General features: G+C 45.9%; 1 protein-coding gene across 1 annotated transcript; it reads right to left on the bottom strand.

Annotated features, from left to right (window-relative positions):
- Positions 1 to 3,902: 3,902 nt before the first annotated feature.
- On the bottom strand, positions 3,903 to 6,553 carry LOC128276054 (Kv channel-interacting protein 4-like). The gene is made up of 3 exons (XM_053014524.1): positions 6,443 to 6,553; positions 6,146 to 6,358; positions 3,903 to 6,031 (listed from the first exon to the last, which is right to left on the bottom strand). The coding sequence occupies exons 1-3, from the start codon at positions 6,551 to 6,553 to the stop codon at positions 5,921 to 5,923; spliced, it is 435 nt and encodes a 144-aa protein (XP_052870484.1). The 3' UTR covers positions 3,903 to 5,920.
- Positions 6,554 to 14,971: the final 8,418 nt, after the last annotated feature.

Genomic DNA, 14,971 nt, shown 5'->3' with positions numbered 1-14,971 from the left:
GTGTGCGTTACAGAGAGTCCACGATTCGCCGGCAAACGAAGTAAGCGGTGACTGCGTTTTTTTGCACAGGACGATTCAATCGACATTCCAACGGATGATGTGCCCCGGTCGTGAAGGAGGAAAATAAACAGCTAAAGGCTTTGTCCCCCTCCTGAGGTAGTGCATTTGAGGGGGGGAAATTGCCCAGAGAATAGACCAACCGATGTTTGATAATTGACTAAACTCTGGATTGACTGGAAAATGCCTATCTAAACCTCGTCGTGGTCCTCGGAATATGTCCTGGGATTGATTTCTACACCACTTTGCCATTGACCGATGGGCACAAAGGGTGCTTCACTTGCCGGTTGGTGTTTGTGTGTGTGCCCAACGCAGAAGCAATTGGTAACAACCCACAACCACACATAAGACAAGCGCGTTACACACACCAGCGAAGTGAGATCTGCGGACAACCAAATGAGCGTGAGCGCTGCTTCCGGAAGGTGAGCAGCGCAGCGAGATAACTCTTTCGGTTAGACCTTCCGGAAAGAGTATTCCCGGTACGCGAGAAAGAGCGGAGCGGGAAACAATCTCGCACGTTTGGCTTTCACTTTTCCTTGTCCTCGCAGATTGTTGAACTTTGCGAATGGCGCGCGTACACCGGCACACTTTTCCTGGTCATTCCGTAACACTCCTTTCCTAGCAGACACACACACACACATGTGGTAGTATCAAGTGTTTTTCTTCTTTATACAAACGTGTGATGGCTCCGAAAACGACCCTCAAAAAACCCTGTTGGAAGTTTAGGAACTGGTTGCGTTTCTGTCAGGGAACGAACCTTGACTGGAGTTGCTTTTTTCAAGACAAGCGACAACCCTGTGGTCTGCGGTTTTCCTGGGCCCACAGTTTCATCTGTCATCTGCTGTCACAGGTTGTGGTCGGATAGATTGTTTGGACCCACACATGATGGATACCTTTTGGTCTTTCGCCCAGGATATTGCAGCTTTCGGCTTATGGCATTCCCTAATATTTATCAACATTGGCTAAAAACATATCGTCCGTTTTGCAGAAATCGCTGAAGAGGATGAAATTAAACAACTGTTAATTTGGTCTTTTTACATGTTAGTAAAATGGTTTAAGATAAATTATCAACATCAGCAGCCTTTACCTTTCTCCGTATTCCAGCAAAGCTCTCTTGCCGACATGTTGCATCAACAAAGGCTGATCATTGTAACACTTGTTGCGTTAAGATGATGATCTCTGCTGGACCGTTCTTTTCGGGAACCTCATCTTTTACGTTTTTTTATCCATCAAGCTGCAGAAACAAATTGCAAAAAAGAAAACAAATTGCCGATAGTATCCCACAAAGGCGATTTGGTTCTTTCTTCGGATGAGGACAGGCAGCCTTTCCTGTTGTCGGCGGACAGTCTACTCTAGCTCTATCGGATTATGCAACGATACACACGGCGACGTTTCATTTCTGGTCCCTCGATCTCGTCGCATTCTTTTTTGGCTTTCGCTAAAAATATTCGTTTGGATATCCTGCCCCGCTTTAAGTCACTTCTGCTGCGGTCGAGAAACTTATCGATGCATCACAACATTCATAGCCGCTCTCACAAATCTCCACCGATCGACTACTAATGGCAGGGATGGCACGTACTTTCGGATATCCTTTCGCGACACACTAAACCAATTGGGTCACTTTTCTCACGGCACCACTTGATTGTTATCAACTACTGCACAAATAGCTTTCCACATCCGTGCTTCTCTACACCGTGACTGCCTGCCTGTGTGTTTCTGCTGTGCATATCCGTCCGATCCCAGTAGCGGAGGAAAATCAGAGTGCAAAAAGGGGGATAAAAATTAGCAAATTACCCTCAATGAGAAGCTTTTAAAAATATCTGAAAAATAAAAATAACCCCTTTCCACTCCGCCGCTAGGATGTTTAATTTTATAAATCGAAACGAAAACGGAGAGGAAGTGGATGTTTTCATGTGTGGCTTTTTTCCTGCCCGATCGACGCACAGTCTACCAATACTTTTGCACCGCAAAAAGTTGTTCCTTACTCAGTCCTCGCGATGGAGAAGACACAATGTTCCATTCGTTCATTTCGTGCATATCCCGAGCAGCGAAGGATGTGCCGTTTTCCTAGTGTTCGTTTCTGTATCGTAGCGGCAAATTCTTTATTCACTGGTGCGTATTTTCTTCTCACACGATAGCGAGAAGAAAAAGTACCAACACCCCGCCGCCGCCACCGCACGGCGCCGAACCGCGCATCGTGGCTTGGGCAGCGGAGGTTGTTTTCTTCACCACCACCGCCGTCGCCGCATAATGGCAGCAACGCGCGTGGTGTGAATCCTTAACCTTTTCGGGGGCAAGGCAAAAGTGTCTCACTGTAGTCACTGTCAACTGGTAATACTTTCGCCCGGAACTGCCCTAACCGCTGGGCCACACCGATTTCGGCGTTATTTTTCACTAGTTTATGCACAACTTTGCAGCTTTGAGCGACAGATAGAAAACTCTTTCGTGTGTGACTTGCGAATGTTGTTACTGACATTCACTGCTGCATGGGACACTATCGTTTGACCATTCGGAACCGGGCCAGCGCCACCGATGTCGGGCTTTGGGGCTCTTGGTACTACGGAACGGCGACGTGCGTTTCACTGGCTGTCGTAGTCGCTGGTTGCCGCTGCGGCCGCTGGTGCTACTATTGCACTAGATTGGTTTTTCACGCCACTTCCGCACACACCGGGTTTGCCAACACCCGCCCGACTTGTTGCACTAGGTCCCTGTTGGCGTCCAGCTGGTTTTCCAGTGTACCGACGATCGCAATTACCGCAGATTCACCGACGTCTGATTTCAGAGCTTCTTCCAAAAAATGGGCAGACGCCATTTTCTGCTGAAACCCAATTCGACGGAGCTCGTGGCACTCACGCTCGCTCCCATCGTCATCGGCCTGTCACTGTCAGCCTAGCAAAACACGCTGCTGCTTTTCGAAAGCTGTTTACTTCGCTGATTATTTCATTTTGCGTGACAATCACTGCAATGTGCAAATTCGCAACAAGCCGAGCCGTAAAAGAACGGCACTTTCCCAATAAAGATAATTCGTCAGTTTCGCTCAGTTGCACTCTCATATACACGGCGTTCTCGCTACAACTTCTGGTACGACTCTTACAAGTAAACTTTCTCCTATTGGCAGACGGAATACACTTTTTGGTTGCGTTCCGTGGACTACGAGTGTTTAAGAACGTTCGAAACACTCGCAAAGACGCAAATAAATACAAAAACTGCCCTACAAACACTATATTTTGCCCTCTGCTTTCGGAAGGGCTGGGCGCTGGACGACGTTTCTAGCGCAACTACGCGACTTTGACGGAGGGATCCGTGAGAGCCAGCGAAAAAAGGACGCATCGAGCGACGGGATCTCAGGGCATTCTAGAATTGTAGCTGAAAAGAAAGGGTTTTTACACTCCACAGCAAGCATGAAACCATAACCACTTGCACAGCACAACCATTGTTCTTCTAAAGTGCGACATTTTGTAAAACGTTACCGATAGTTTTCGAAACAATGCTTTCTGACTTTGAACATTTTCTATCACTCATTTTTCATTCTCACATTGACTTTGATTTGACAGTCGAGCACATACTCGACTGTCAAATCGTTCGTTCGAGCATTCAAACTACAAGAATCACCTCAACCCTGATCGTTTATGCTTCACGACCAGCTGGTTCAAAAATATGTAAAATTTAAGGTGTAACTGATATCTATATAAGGTTTTGGTGCGTGGCATAGTAAATTTACATGCTCCGTTCCATGATGATCGCATGAGACGACATATTTGCTTTATTCGCAACGTTGGCTAAAGAGAATTGTTGGCACCTCAGAGAAAGTTTTTGTACAAGGATATTTTATTCAATGACTCTTTTATATGTATTATGTGGAAATACAGATTTCATATTACAAACATCGAAACAACTGAAATGGGGACCGCTAATCTGTGCCTGGTCGTGAGTTAGTGTTTTGTATGTGTCTGATCCTATGTATGCTTGGGCTTGTTTGTTGTGTCTTGTGTTTTCCTGTTCCCTCGAAGGATCATAATCACTTACTTAATCTAAGGGAAATATTTATTTCGTTCCACTCACGTACACGAAGCAGTGGCGTTTGGATGTATACATTTTTTTTATCAAGACAACAACAATTGGAAACATTCAGACATTCAAAATGTATTGTGATTTGCTTATTTGACTTAGCACACGCACGTAGATTGGTGTGTATTAATACGATTCGCCGTACCCCACGATCCTATTACTGTCTGCGGTACAGAAATGTATTTATTATTAAATAAATAACAATTGTCTCGTGAAGAATAATGGTTTATATCATTTCATTTCCTGTAAACTTGGTTTATCAATATACCCTTAATGTCGCTGCCTTCAGGTGCAGCATAACGCTTTTCCTTAGGAAAAGCGATAACAAAGTGTATGGAAAACAACTGGATTTTCTGCATCCCTCCAGCCATGTTTGGAAGGAGTCGATTGAAAAATAAAATATCACACTCCAAAACCTATATGAAATTTCAGACCCTGTACTCCGCCGAGAGGTCCGTATGCCACTCTCTGTCCAGGCTACCACAAGTAATTACATAGAGCGAATACGTTAGCGAAATACGGCGTCGGCCACCGACTGAGAAAAGGGTAGCATCGGAAGTGGTGCCCCTCACCGATTGGCAACAGTGTAACATGGTTATCAATAGAGTTGCAAACGTTTACTTCGTTACATCGTCTTCGCCAAAACTCGATTTACCCGCCGGGTAGTTAAAATGTGTAAGAGTTAACGTTATATAAAGAGTAGAAAGTAGTTTGTTTTTGATCAAACAGTGAGTGCGTTTTTGTGTGGATATAAGTTTGAGAAAGTGAGAACCCGAAAGATTGAGATTCTTTAGCATCAAAAGTTTGGCTGCGTTTTGGAGAAATCTCGAGGACATACGTGGTAAAGAACGAGTAAGCAACTTGGAGGACTTCGTCTAAGGAACGGCAACAGGTTGTGTGTAACGGTAAAGGAATCGAATCAGATGGAAGAACAGTATTAACATGCTATAGTATCTAGTATTCAAGTGCCAGCAGATTAGGGTGCATTGTTGCTAGAACGGTCTCTTTGTACGGGCTGCATCTATACCAACGGAAGCATAACAATTTGCTACCAGCTCTGATGGCAGCTTTCGGCTCGACCGTGATCGTGCTTCTTTTACTAATTATAATCGTAAAACGACAAAAACAGCCTGCACAAATCAGGCCCGGATACGGATTCTGTGTGGCTCGATAAGGTTTTGTTTGTTAGTGTTAAAGTTTACAACAGCAAATATCACGTTTGAAAAGGGAGTGAAATTGGGTCACTGGCTTTTGCTACGGTACGGATCACTGCACTAGCATATGACTTCCTGGAACACCTACATCGCTCGGAGTTGGGTTTACTTATCTTGCTAGTCAAGTTAAGCGCCATGCTTCGAATGTGTTTCCTGTTTGGGGGCCACCGTAAGGTGGAGCAAACAAGCGGAGCTTTTCCTAAACAATCAACTAGCAACAGGATAGATTACGTAGAATGTGTAACACCAAAATTGGGACCGTTTTTGCCACCTGCGCGCTCACGCTGGGTTCGGACACAATCGGAAGGCCGGTCTGAACGACCCCCAACTGTGTCCGGCACGGACACCAACGATCGGATATGAAGTTTGTAGAAAGATTTGCACTGTTTACGCATAAAGTGGAAGATTCTAGGTGTGTCATCTTCTTTGAACTCTTGGAGTTGCACTCCGTATTCGTTGTGGCGCGGCCCGAAAGCTGCGGTGAAGGATGTGCTTCTAGGAAGAGAAATTGATGTCCACGAAACGAGCGACACGTGGTCCGACGTGTCCAACGTGGCGCCCGATGGTCCACCGTCGGGGGCTTAGAAGATGGTGTCGAAGACGGCTATCGATCGGCGGATGCTTTCGTCCTTCGTGCAGCACTCGATGAACTCATCCAGCGTAATCTTTCCGTCACAGTTGCGATCCATTTTCTGTACACCGGATGTCATCCAGAAGCAAAACCACATAAAATACAGAGAATACAGGGTGTCACATTGGGCGAGAACAAAAGAAAAGTAACAGAACGGGAGGTGGGCTGCGGTTACCTCAAACAGCCGCTCGACCTTATCCTTGATGGCCTGCTCCTCCTCGCAACCCTCCGGAACCTTGCCCATCAGCTCGTAGATGGCCGTCACAATCTCCTTCATCTCCTCCTTCGTGATGCACCCATCGCCGTTGATATCGTACAGCGAGAAGGTCCACTGCAGCTTCTCGTCCACGGTGCCCCGCAGCAGGATCGACAGGTTGGCGACAAACTCCTTCAGGCCGGCCAGAAATGGATTGAAAGGCAGAAAAAATAAATTGATGAACGTGAAGCAAACGAACTGTAGGTGGTGCGTTACCTCAAAGCTTAGTGAGCCATTCCGGTCCAGATCGATGGAATTGAAAACGTAGTGTGCGTACTGACCGCTGCTGGCTGCATATCGGTACCGGCCATCGGGGCTCGTCGCCATCGTCATCATTATCGTCGAAAGGGAAAGTAAAGACCGGCACAGAGAATGCAGGGAAAGGAAAGAAAAGAAAACGTAGCCAAACTGTTAGCTACAATCGATAACCACGATGGGGCCAAGATGGAACGCAGCAGAAGAAGAACAACGGCAGCCATTTCATGCTGAACAGAGGCCAATAAAACCGAATGTGTACGCACAAGATTGATAAGTTCGCAGACAAAAAAAGAGAAAGACGCAGCTTGGAGAGAAAAAAGGCCAAGGGTTAGCATTAATTAAATGCGATGTTGGCAGAAAGCATTAGAGGGCGCTCTTTCGGTATTTAAATCCCAGGTTGGAGTTGTGTTTAAATTATGGCACTTTGAGAAATAACTCTAGTTTACATTTTCCTTCCATAAAGACCTTTAATAGAGTTTTGTATACAATCCAGATTTTGTTTAAAAATTATTTTGTCTACCAAAAGTCCACCAGAGGTCGTAATAAAGAAGTCAGAAGAGCAACACGGTAGCCGCGCGTATGTTGCAAAAGCTCTAAATTATCTCCAGGACATCACAGGAGGCGTCATTAAACCTAAACCACTAAATCAACAGTCCAGTGTGCTTCTCTCAGGCATGCTTAATTTCATGCTTAAATATGGGATGAGATTGCAAAGGGTACCTAGAGGACACGCCAAATTCGCATAGCCAAATTCGGGAGCTTTCGGATACGGGCAGTGGTAAAATGGTCTCCAGGTGCCATTAAAATGTATTTATCTGGGCCACCCCGGGAATTGAAGGGTCACGGGCCGAACGAGCGAACGTACGGTTCTTGGAGCGTTTCGGAATGTGTAGACGAAATTTTGAAATTTAAATGAAGTAATTTGCAACCGTTTATGGAGCGTGCGGTTCGAGCATGGGGCGTCACCATCCGCCGTCGTGGTGAGTCCCAAATGCTAACGACTAGGATTCACCGGCACCGCGTATGAAAATTACTCCCTGCTGCTTGTGGCCGACGGTATTGTAGTAGTTTAAAATGTAGCATGTAAGCCCTATGATTTGAAGACAGTGTGCGTTATCAGTAGACAAACAGTTTTGCTAATGGCTACGATCGCACGTTTGTGAAGCAAATAGCAAGGATTAATACCAAGGAAACTTTTAATGAAAGAATGCACGTAGACAATATCTGTTGAATGGAGTTTTTGAAACGGAATTAACATATTACGACAGCGAACAGGAGCTTAAAAGATTAATGTTTGAACAGCAACGAAATCAATGAGGTTCATGCTTGTAAAAGCGATGCACATAAACAACTTACGCAACTCTGAATGAATTTAAAGGCGATAAAATAAAGTAAATGAGGATGGAATACCAACACGCATTTGATTATTCTAAATAGTGTAGTGTACAAATCCGCTCTTTTCTTTGCAAGCAACAACACCCCGCAATGCTACAAATGAGCTGCGTATGCGAAAATTGGAAAATTGTGACGCAAGCCAAATGTGTAGGCCGCATCAGCGCGAATCGGCAGCAAAACACCAATAAATTCACCAGCCACCATGCGTCTCCATCCGGTACAATAGGCGGCCGATTTAAATTCAACATCGTACCGTACCTTCATTAAAAGCTTTTTCGATAACGTTTGCAAAATACAGCAAATTTCTTCCCGTCCGGTCTTCAGTTTCAGCGCCGGCGCCGTGAAATTACGTTCCCGTTTTTTTACCGTACTTAGCATACTGCGGAAGGCCTGCACGAAGAAGGAGCCCGCAGTGAGCAAGATTAATGGTGGAACGAAGATTTACGTCACACAATTGAGCACACGTTTGGGGCGGCTGACGGTGAAATTGACATCTTGCTCGAGCTGTCGACCACTTTTTGAGTCCCAGGTCGTCGCCGGTCGTTCAGACAAACAAACGAACGAACCGCTTAGTTGCCGCCATTCGCCCCGCTCGGCAAACATCCTTCACGGCACACATCCCGAGGGCAGCCACCGGTCGCTACTGGAAGAGACGGACAGAGAGCGGTGCCCCGAAGCCAGCCGTGTGGATGTGTTTAATTTATGCGCCAAGATTAGCGACGATTTCGATTCGTCTGTCCGTGCGGTGTACTTTCGCGTCGTAGCGGTTCGTAGTAACCGGAAATTGATGGCGCAAATCACTTACTTGTGGCCACACGGGTCACCCTGGCCCTTCGCTGTCCGCACGCTGCCATAAACGCTTTTGCCTATCTCGACTATCTGGCGATTAATTTTTCATAGACCACAGTTTTATAAATTTTCCAGCTGTTGGTTTGCGTGTTGTTGCAAACGCGGTCTCTGCGGGTAGTCCTTTGAGCGTCGTTGGACTTGGACTTGAACTGATGGAATTTTCGATCGTGCCGTGTGCCGTTTCCGTGATGTTTTCATCGGGCAATGGTTTATATTTATTGCAGTGGCCGGTCGATGGACCTTTTACCGGTTCCCGTTCGTGCGACAAAAGCTTCGAGACAGAAACTAGGTTTACGTTTTACGACTTCCAACGTGGCGACAAACACGTGGCCGGAGCGATAAGAGAGCGATACGATGATGCCACTCGTGCCCGGACGTTTACGTTTCATCGAGCTTTGATTTTACGAGCAGTGCTGCGACCGCATGGCAACGACCTTTCGAAGCCCGGGTGGACGGCAGAAAAAAGGATGAACAATGGAGAAACAATGGAGACGACAAAAAAAACGTAGGAGCTGTAGCAAGTCACCCGAAGCAAGAAGGTCACACCTATAATGATCTTGAGCGATTGATTGGTTGTGAAAAAAAGGAGAGAGAATAATAAAGAAAGGGAGAGAGACTCCGCAACGGAAGTCGTTGCGTGGTTGAGTGTCATTTACGGTTTGCGGCTCAGCCTCTCAGCCTGGCTCAGCCCATCCGTCCGGCCATGTGGCCAAAGGTCCTTTTGCCTCATCCTTTCTCCCCAGCAAGCTGCTAACGCCATGCTGCTCGATTCGCAGCTTAAGCCCTCCAATCGCTCGGCACAAAATCGCTGTCCGGCAGGTACGCCGTACGAGTATTGAGTGAAATTCCGTGTTTTGTCCGAAAATGGTCGCAAATTTTCCATTTCATGACCTCCGCATCTGGACCGTGGCCCTTTCTAGTGGTGGCCATTTCGACACAGCGTAGCTGTTAATGTTTCACGTTCCGTGCCCCTCCCCAATTTGATGGTTCCGAGTGGGTTCATGTTACGCTATTTTTGCCAAACACAAGCACATTAGAAGGTGTTGTGGCCAACCCTTGAAAGGATTGGCCATTAGCGATGATGGGCCTCGTGTTTGCGAGTCTGATTCGTGGGCAAGCGGGCAAAGGTGTAGGTTCTTAAATGGTCACGATTCGGCCGGTACCCTTAACTTAATCTAATCGACTTTGAGGACGTTTCATTTGACGGAATATAACATGTAATGTGAATGCAATGACACGTAGGAAACAGTGGAGAAACTGTAATGTGTTTTTGAAGTTTAAAAATTATATTGTCTCACAGTTAGAAGAACAATGTTGAACAAAGGGACTTGCGATACAGGATATCTTTTTGAACCGAATTTCTAAGGTAATGAAACGTGATATTAGGTTGGCTAAAAAGAAATCCATTATTTTTGGGTGAAATTCAAAACTATATTTAATAGGTTTCCAATGATCCGATTTGCGTCAAACATGCACTATTTTGTTGGAAAATTTGTTGCCTTTTCAAAATTACCTTCATAATGCCTCTCTTGTAGAAGGTTTAGTCGTCATTGGCGAAAAACTCGAACCCAAAGATCGAGCTTCTTTGTGAATACAGCTTTGTGCGATTGGCCTAAAACTGTTTCATGGTTAATCTTTAGTTCTTGTCCGATGCTCCGACCACTAACATGCCGATCAACTTTGATTGTTTCTGTGATTTTATCGACAGTGTTGATGACGTGTCTGCCTAGACTTTAGCATAAAAAATAACTGAAACGGGTCGACGAAACCAAAATGTATCACAACTAGCTGTTAGAGTATCGCCACCACAAACACCATGCACAATTTCAGCGCCCTAGCTTGAATTTTCGTCTTTTTCGGACAAAAACTGTAAAATGTACCGAATTTTCTCTTCGTTGATCTCCATTGTTAAAACAATGAAAACATTTTTTTAAGTGTGAAGTGTCAGCTTTAAAATGAACCTAAACTTGAAACTGTACGATCAATACTTCACAAGATGTCGATCACTAAAGGCGTCAACCTAAAAAATAATGGATTTCGTTTTTGCCAACCTAATATTTTATAATTAAAAATTCAAACCCATTTATGTAATGTATTTAACGGGTATATTTAACATATTTACATAATACATATTTTAACGGGCAGAGGTCAGATTTTCCACAAACATATTTCTCCATATCCGTCCAGAAAATAAAGCCGAGGGCTTCTGCTGAACTGTTATTAGTTTCAACACACATTTCATCCTGTTTCAAATAAATGAAAACATGTTTCCGGACGACAAATAATATGCCACGTCTCGGGAAAGCCCCCGCGGGCGCATTAGGCCCGTGGCCATTCTCAATAAATTTGCATCCAAACGAGGTTTAATAAACCGCCAAGTGGGCGCCATTTGCGAACGCAATCGCTCATTTCCAAGCCGCGATTCGTGCTGAAGCTTACCTCATTAAATCGTAGCATCGACGGAACGGTCGCTACAGTGACCGCATCTTAGCGGCCGGGTCTCCCTAATGACGGGGAGAATTAATTAAAGCCACATTTCCAAACAATTACATGTTGCACGGCCATAATCCCACTCAAAACCGGGGGAAACCTGCGGCCATCGTCCCGTCCCGGGCGACAGGATTAGCAGATGTTCCGAGCCAGATCACAGCGCGGCCGCGGAAAGCGTGGAGTGTGTTTGATTCCATTCCCTGGCCCTGCGAAGGTCGCATGTGGGACGTTGTGTTTGAATAATCACAATTTACATAATTATGTCCGACCGCTTCCTCGGGGTCCGCGGGAAGCCGCATGAATCATCCGAATGGGCCTCCGGGGGTGCGAGCTGCATCGAACCACGTTTGCACACGACACTGATCACAGGCCATCACATCATCCATTCCGAGGGCCAAAATGGGAGATTCATTTGGCGTTTCTAAGCACACGAAAAATGTGAAGGACACGCACCGCCGCCGGTCAGGATCGTGATGGAACCAAGTAGACCAGCAAAACAAAAAACGAACCAAATCGGCGACAAAAACACGGCGGCGGAACACGGGTATGGCCATTCATTTCGAACGACGGCCACTTATGAATATTTATCGAATGAATTTATTCCGTTTTGTAGTTTTGCGTCGCTGTCACCCGGGAAGACGTGGGGCAGGACGCCACAGTGGTACCACAAAACCACCGAAAAACGCATCCGGAATCCTCCGTGACAAGGACCGTTCGAAGATGTTGTGCGGAAATACCGGAACCGTTCCATTTGATAAACCTACAGTCCCACCATAAATCTACAGTTTTGTCAAATGGAAAAGAGGAAATTCAAAGAAACATTTGATGTCATGCTCCAGTGGAAACCGATTTCCACATGGGATTAGAAATTTGGTGAAGATTGTACGGCAAAAACGCTGCGTTGAGTTATTTCAATTTATGCTCCATTGCAAAAAGCGTTATCAACTCATGGTCGGCTGGAGTTCTTGCACAAGTCGTGTTTCCCGCAGTATTTAAGGGTTACTTTCGTTCACCGCGTCCTGTCGACAGTTCTCAATCCGTAACACTTCCGGCGGTCCGGCTTAGTTCGCAAAAAATAAACAAACAAAACCGAACTAGTTGGTTCCAACCCAACGATTACACGATCCCTCGGTCGAGGCCGGTGAGGATGCTTGTTCGTGTTTTTTACTATTTCATTCGACCGATTCTTTTCCCTTTTTTCCTTGGAACACACGGTTTTACGTGTTAAATTTCTTTCCCACTCGCCGTGTGACGTTCCCACGAAAACGGACCCCTATTGCGCCATTCAGTGGTTCTACGAACCCATTGGGGGGGGGCGTACAAATTCAACCAAAAACCTTGCAACCGGCCCAGCGAGCGGCCACCAAGAAATGGAAACAAGAAATCTGTAGCAAAACTTGTTAACTGCCGGTGGATCGTATTTACTTATGTGAAACGTAAAACGCTTCCATTCCGAACCCCATCCATTAGGAGTTGGAATTCCGGACGACAGAATGTGTGGAAAGTAAAAACTAATTTGAGAGAACTTCGCACTGGCAAATGGTTCACATCAAAGCCGTAGTTGATTGCGGCAGCGGCGCAGACTATCCCGTGCGTCCCCCCGAAACCGGGAGCACCGGAAAATTGAAATCCGAAAGCGAGCGTGAGTTTTGCGGTTGGCGAGAGGAAACTTAGCGCACCCAAAAAAGGCAAAAAATTGGAAAAATAATAAACCAACGGTTCATAAATACGGTTCTTCACGGTCGGGACTAAAGGGGAAAAACTCAGCTCTTCTTCACGCACGGGAGATGCGCCACCGATTGACTTCCGTTCTCCGGGTTTCGGTTATTGATTTTAACGTCACCGACGCAGCAGCAATAACGTCGAGGTGCCAAGTTTATGTAAATATGGACCGCGCGCATGTAGTAACAACAACCCAATGGATGGGCGATGGAACCGGGAGCTAACACGACGAATGAATATTTATGATTTGCTGCCGGGTTTTTCGAGTTTACTCTCTCGTCGCTCGGCCGCTCTTCTAGAACCGCCGCCGTAAAGTTAAAGAACCGACCACCGAAATGTTGTTTCCGTTCATTTAATTTCGCTGCCGTTGCGCGAAACGCTACACGTCTACGTCTAAGGGGCTTTGTGAGATTTTCTTACGCCCCGAGCGGTTCACTGTAAGGTTCCTCCATCTGTCTGATGGAGCGAACGATGTAGAACGATCTTGAAGATTCCAATTGAATATTGCTTGAGTTAGTTAAGACAGCACGGATTGCAAGAGCAATTGAAGTTTGAGTGGTACCAGCAACGATTGTGGCGTACAATATGCCTTCACTTAGAATTTGAATAGAAAAGTAAACCGGTTTGCATCTTTTGGACTTTTCTCGGTCTCTATTAAGTAGATGATCCCGATTGGCAGAATCTAGAAAAAGTTTAACGCAAGGAAACACAAAAATCTTATCGTGCTGAATACTCCAACAAGGACCGACCATAAGTTGGAAAACTTCATGAACACCAATAATATTAAATGAAAATTTAAAGGATCAAAAAACCAGGTCATCGCAACGGCATGTTATGAGAAGAAATCTTCATCCGATTGACCGACCCAGTGATTATGACAAACAGCGGCCCAATGCTTCGCGGACAGTAAAACGTCGATTCCAGCGTTGAACTAATACGAACCGATCGGAATCGATTTATTTATTTGCTCCTGTGCTCTCTAACCTGTTGCCGGTAGCCCCCCCGGGCAGCACCCGACGCACTCTATTGTTTTACCATATCTCGTAAAACTACGACACTCTATGTAAACTAGAAAAACATGGACATAAAAGAAAGCGAATGTCAACAGTTTTCGTCGTACCATTTCCATGGCTCCTCGAGGCGGGATGGCTAAAAGGAGGGCACAAGCCGTAGTAATATGGGACACAGTCAATATCACACAAATAACCATTTTTCGGCCTGGAGGCCATGTAGTGGGGATTTCGTTTTTCGCCCGCCCAAAAGGAGCGCAAACCAATTCATGTGATTTAATGAATACCATCAGGCGTAATGGCCGCTGGCGCTGGGGGCATTATTGTCTCTGACTTTTCTCCCCGGGCACGGTCAAACCCGCTTTCCCTACGAGCAGCCCCAAAAAAAAGAGGAACGATTTGACCGATTCTTATCGGCAATGGTGAATTGGAGCAATCGTCCGTCTGTTGCGTCTGGACAGCGCCCCCGGTCGGACTGTGTTCGCCGGCGTCGCTATCGTCGACATTTTCTCCAATAATCGTACGCCTGATCGGCAGGACATCGTTAGCTAACTGTTTTGCTTGCGACACCCCGATTCTGACACCCGACCGACCATTAGCGTGGCGATAACACATCGGCGCTGCGTGAGGACGGGAAGTCGCAGCAGTCGGCGGATGATCACTTACTGACCCATCTTACTGACTAGGTGAAGTGGTTTGATGAAATGGTTTTAACTTTCCCCGCTGACGATGTCGATGAAAGTCAAGCGGCCGGTTAATGATGACAACGATAACGACGTCGCTCATTGAATTTCTTTCACTTTAGCCTCACACAACAAGGACAATAGCACACCATTTAGCTCGGCCGGTGGTGGGTGCGCCGACATTGATTCAGCGAGCTCTTGCACCGTAGCATGAAGTGGGTTTATGAAGCAGCAAAGCTGGAAGCATGTCAGGCAGCATATTGTTAAAAAAAATCCCAAAATACACGGAAATAGGATTAGTATTAGGGGTTTTGGTCATTATGTGGCGAAATATTATG

Source organism: Anopheles cruzii, unplaced genomic scaffold, assembly GCF_943734635.1.
Source record: "Anopheles cruzii unplaced genomic scaffold, idAnoCruzAS_RS32_06 scaffold00391_ctg1, whole genome shotgun sequence".
Classification (NCBI taxonomy): Eukaryota; Metazoa; Arthropoda; class Insecta; order Diptera; family Culicidae; genus Anopheles; species Anopheles cruzii.
Note: the sequence above shows the minus strand (reverse complement) of the source record. Positions and strands in the feature narration are given on the sequence as shown.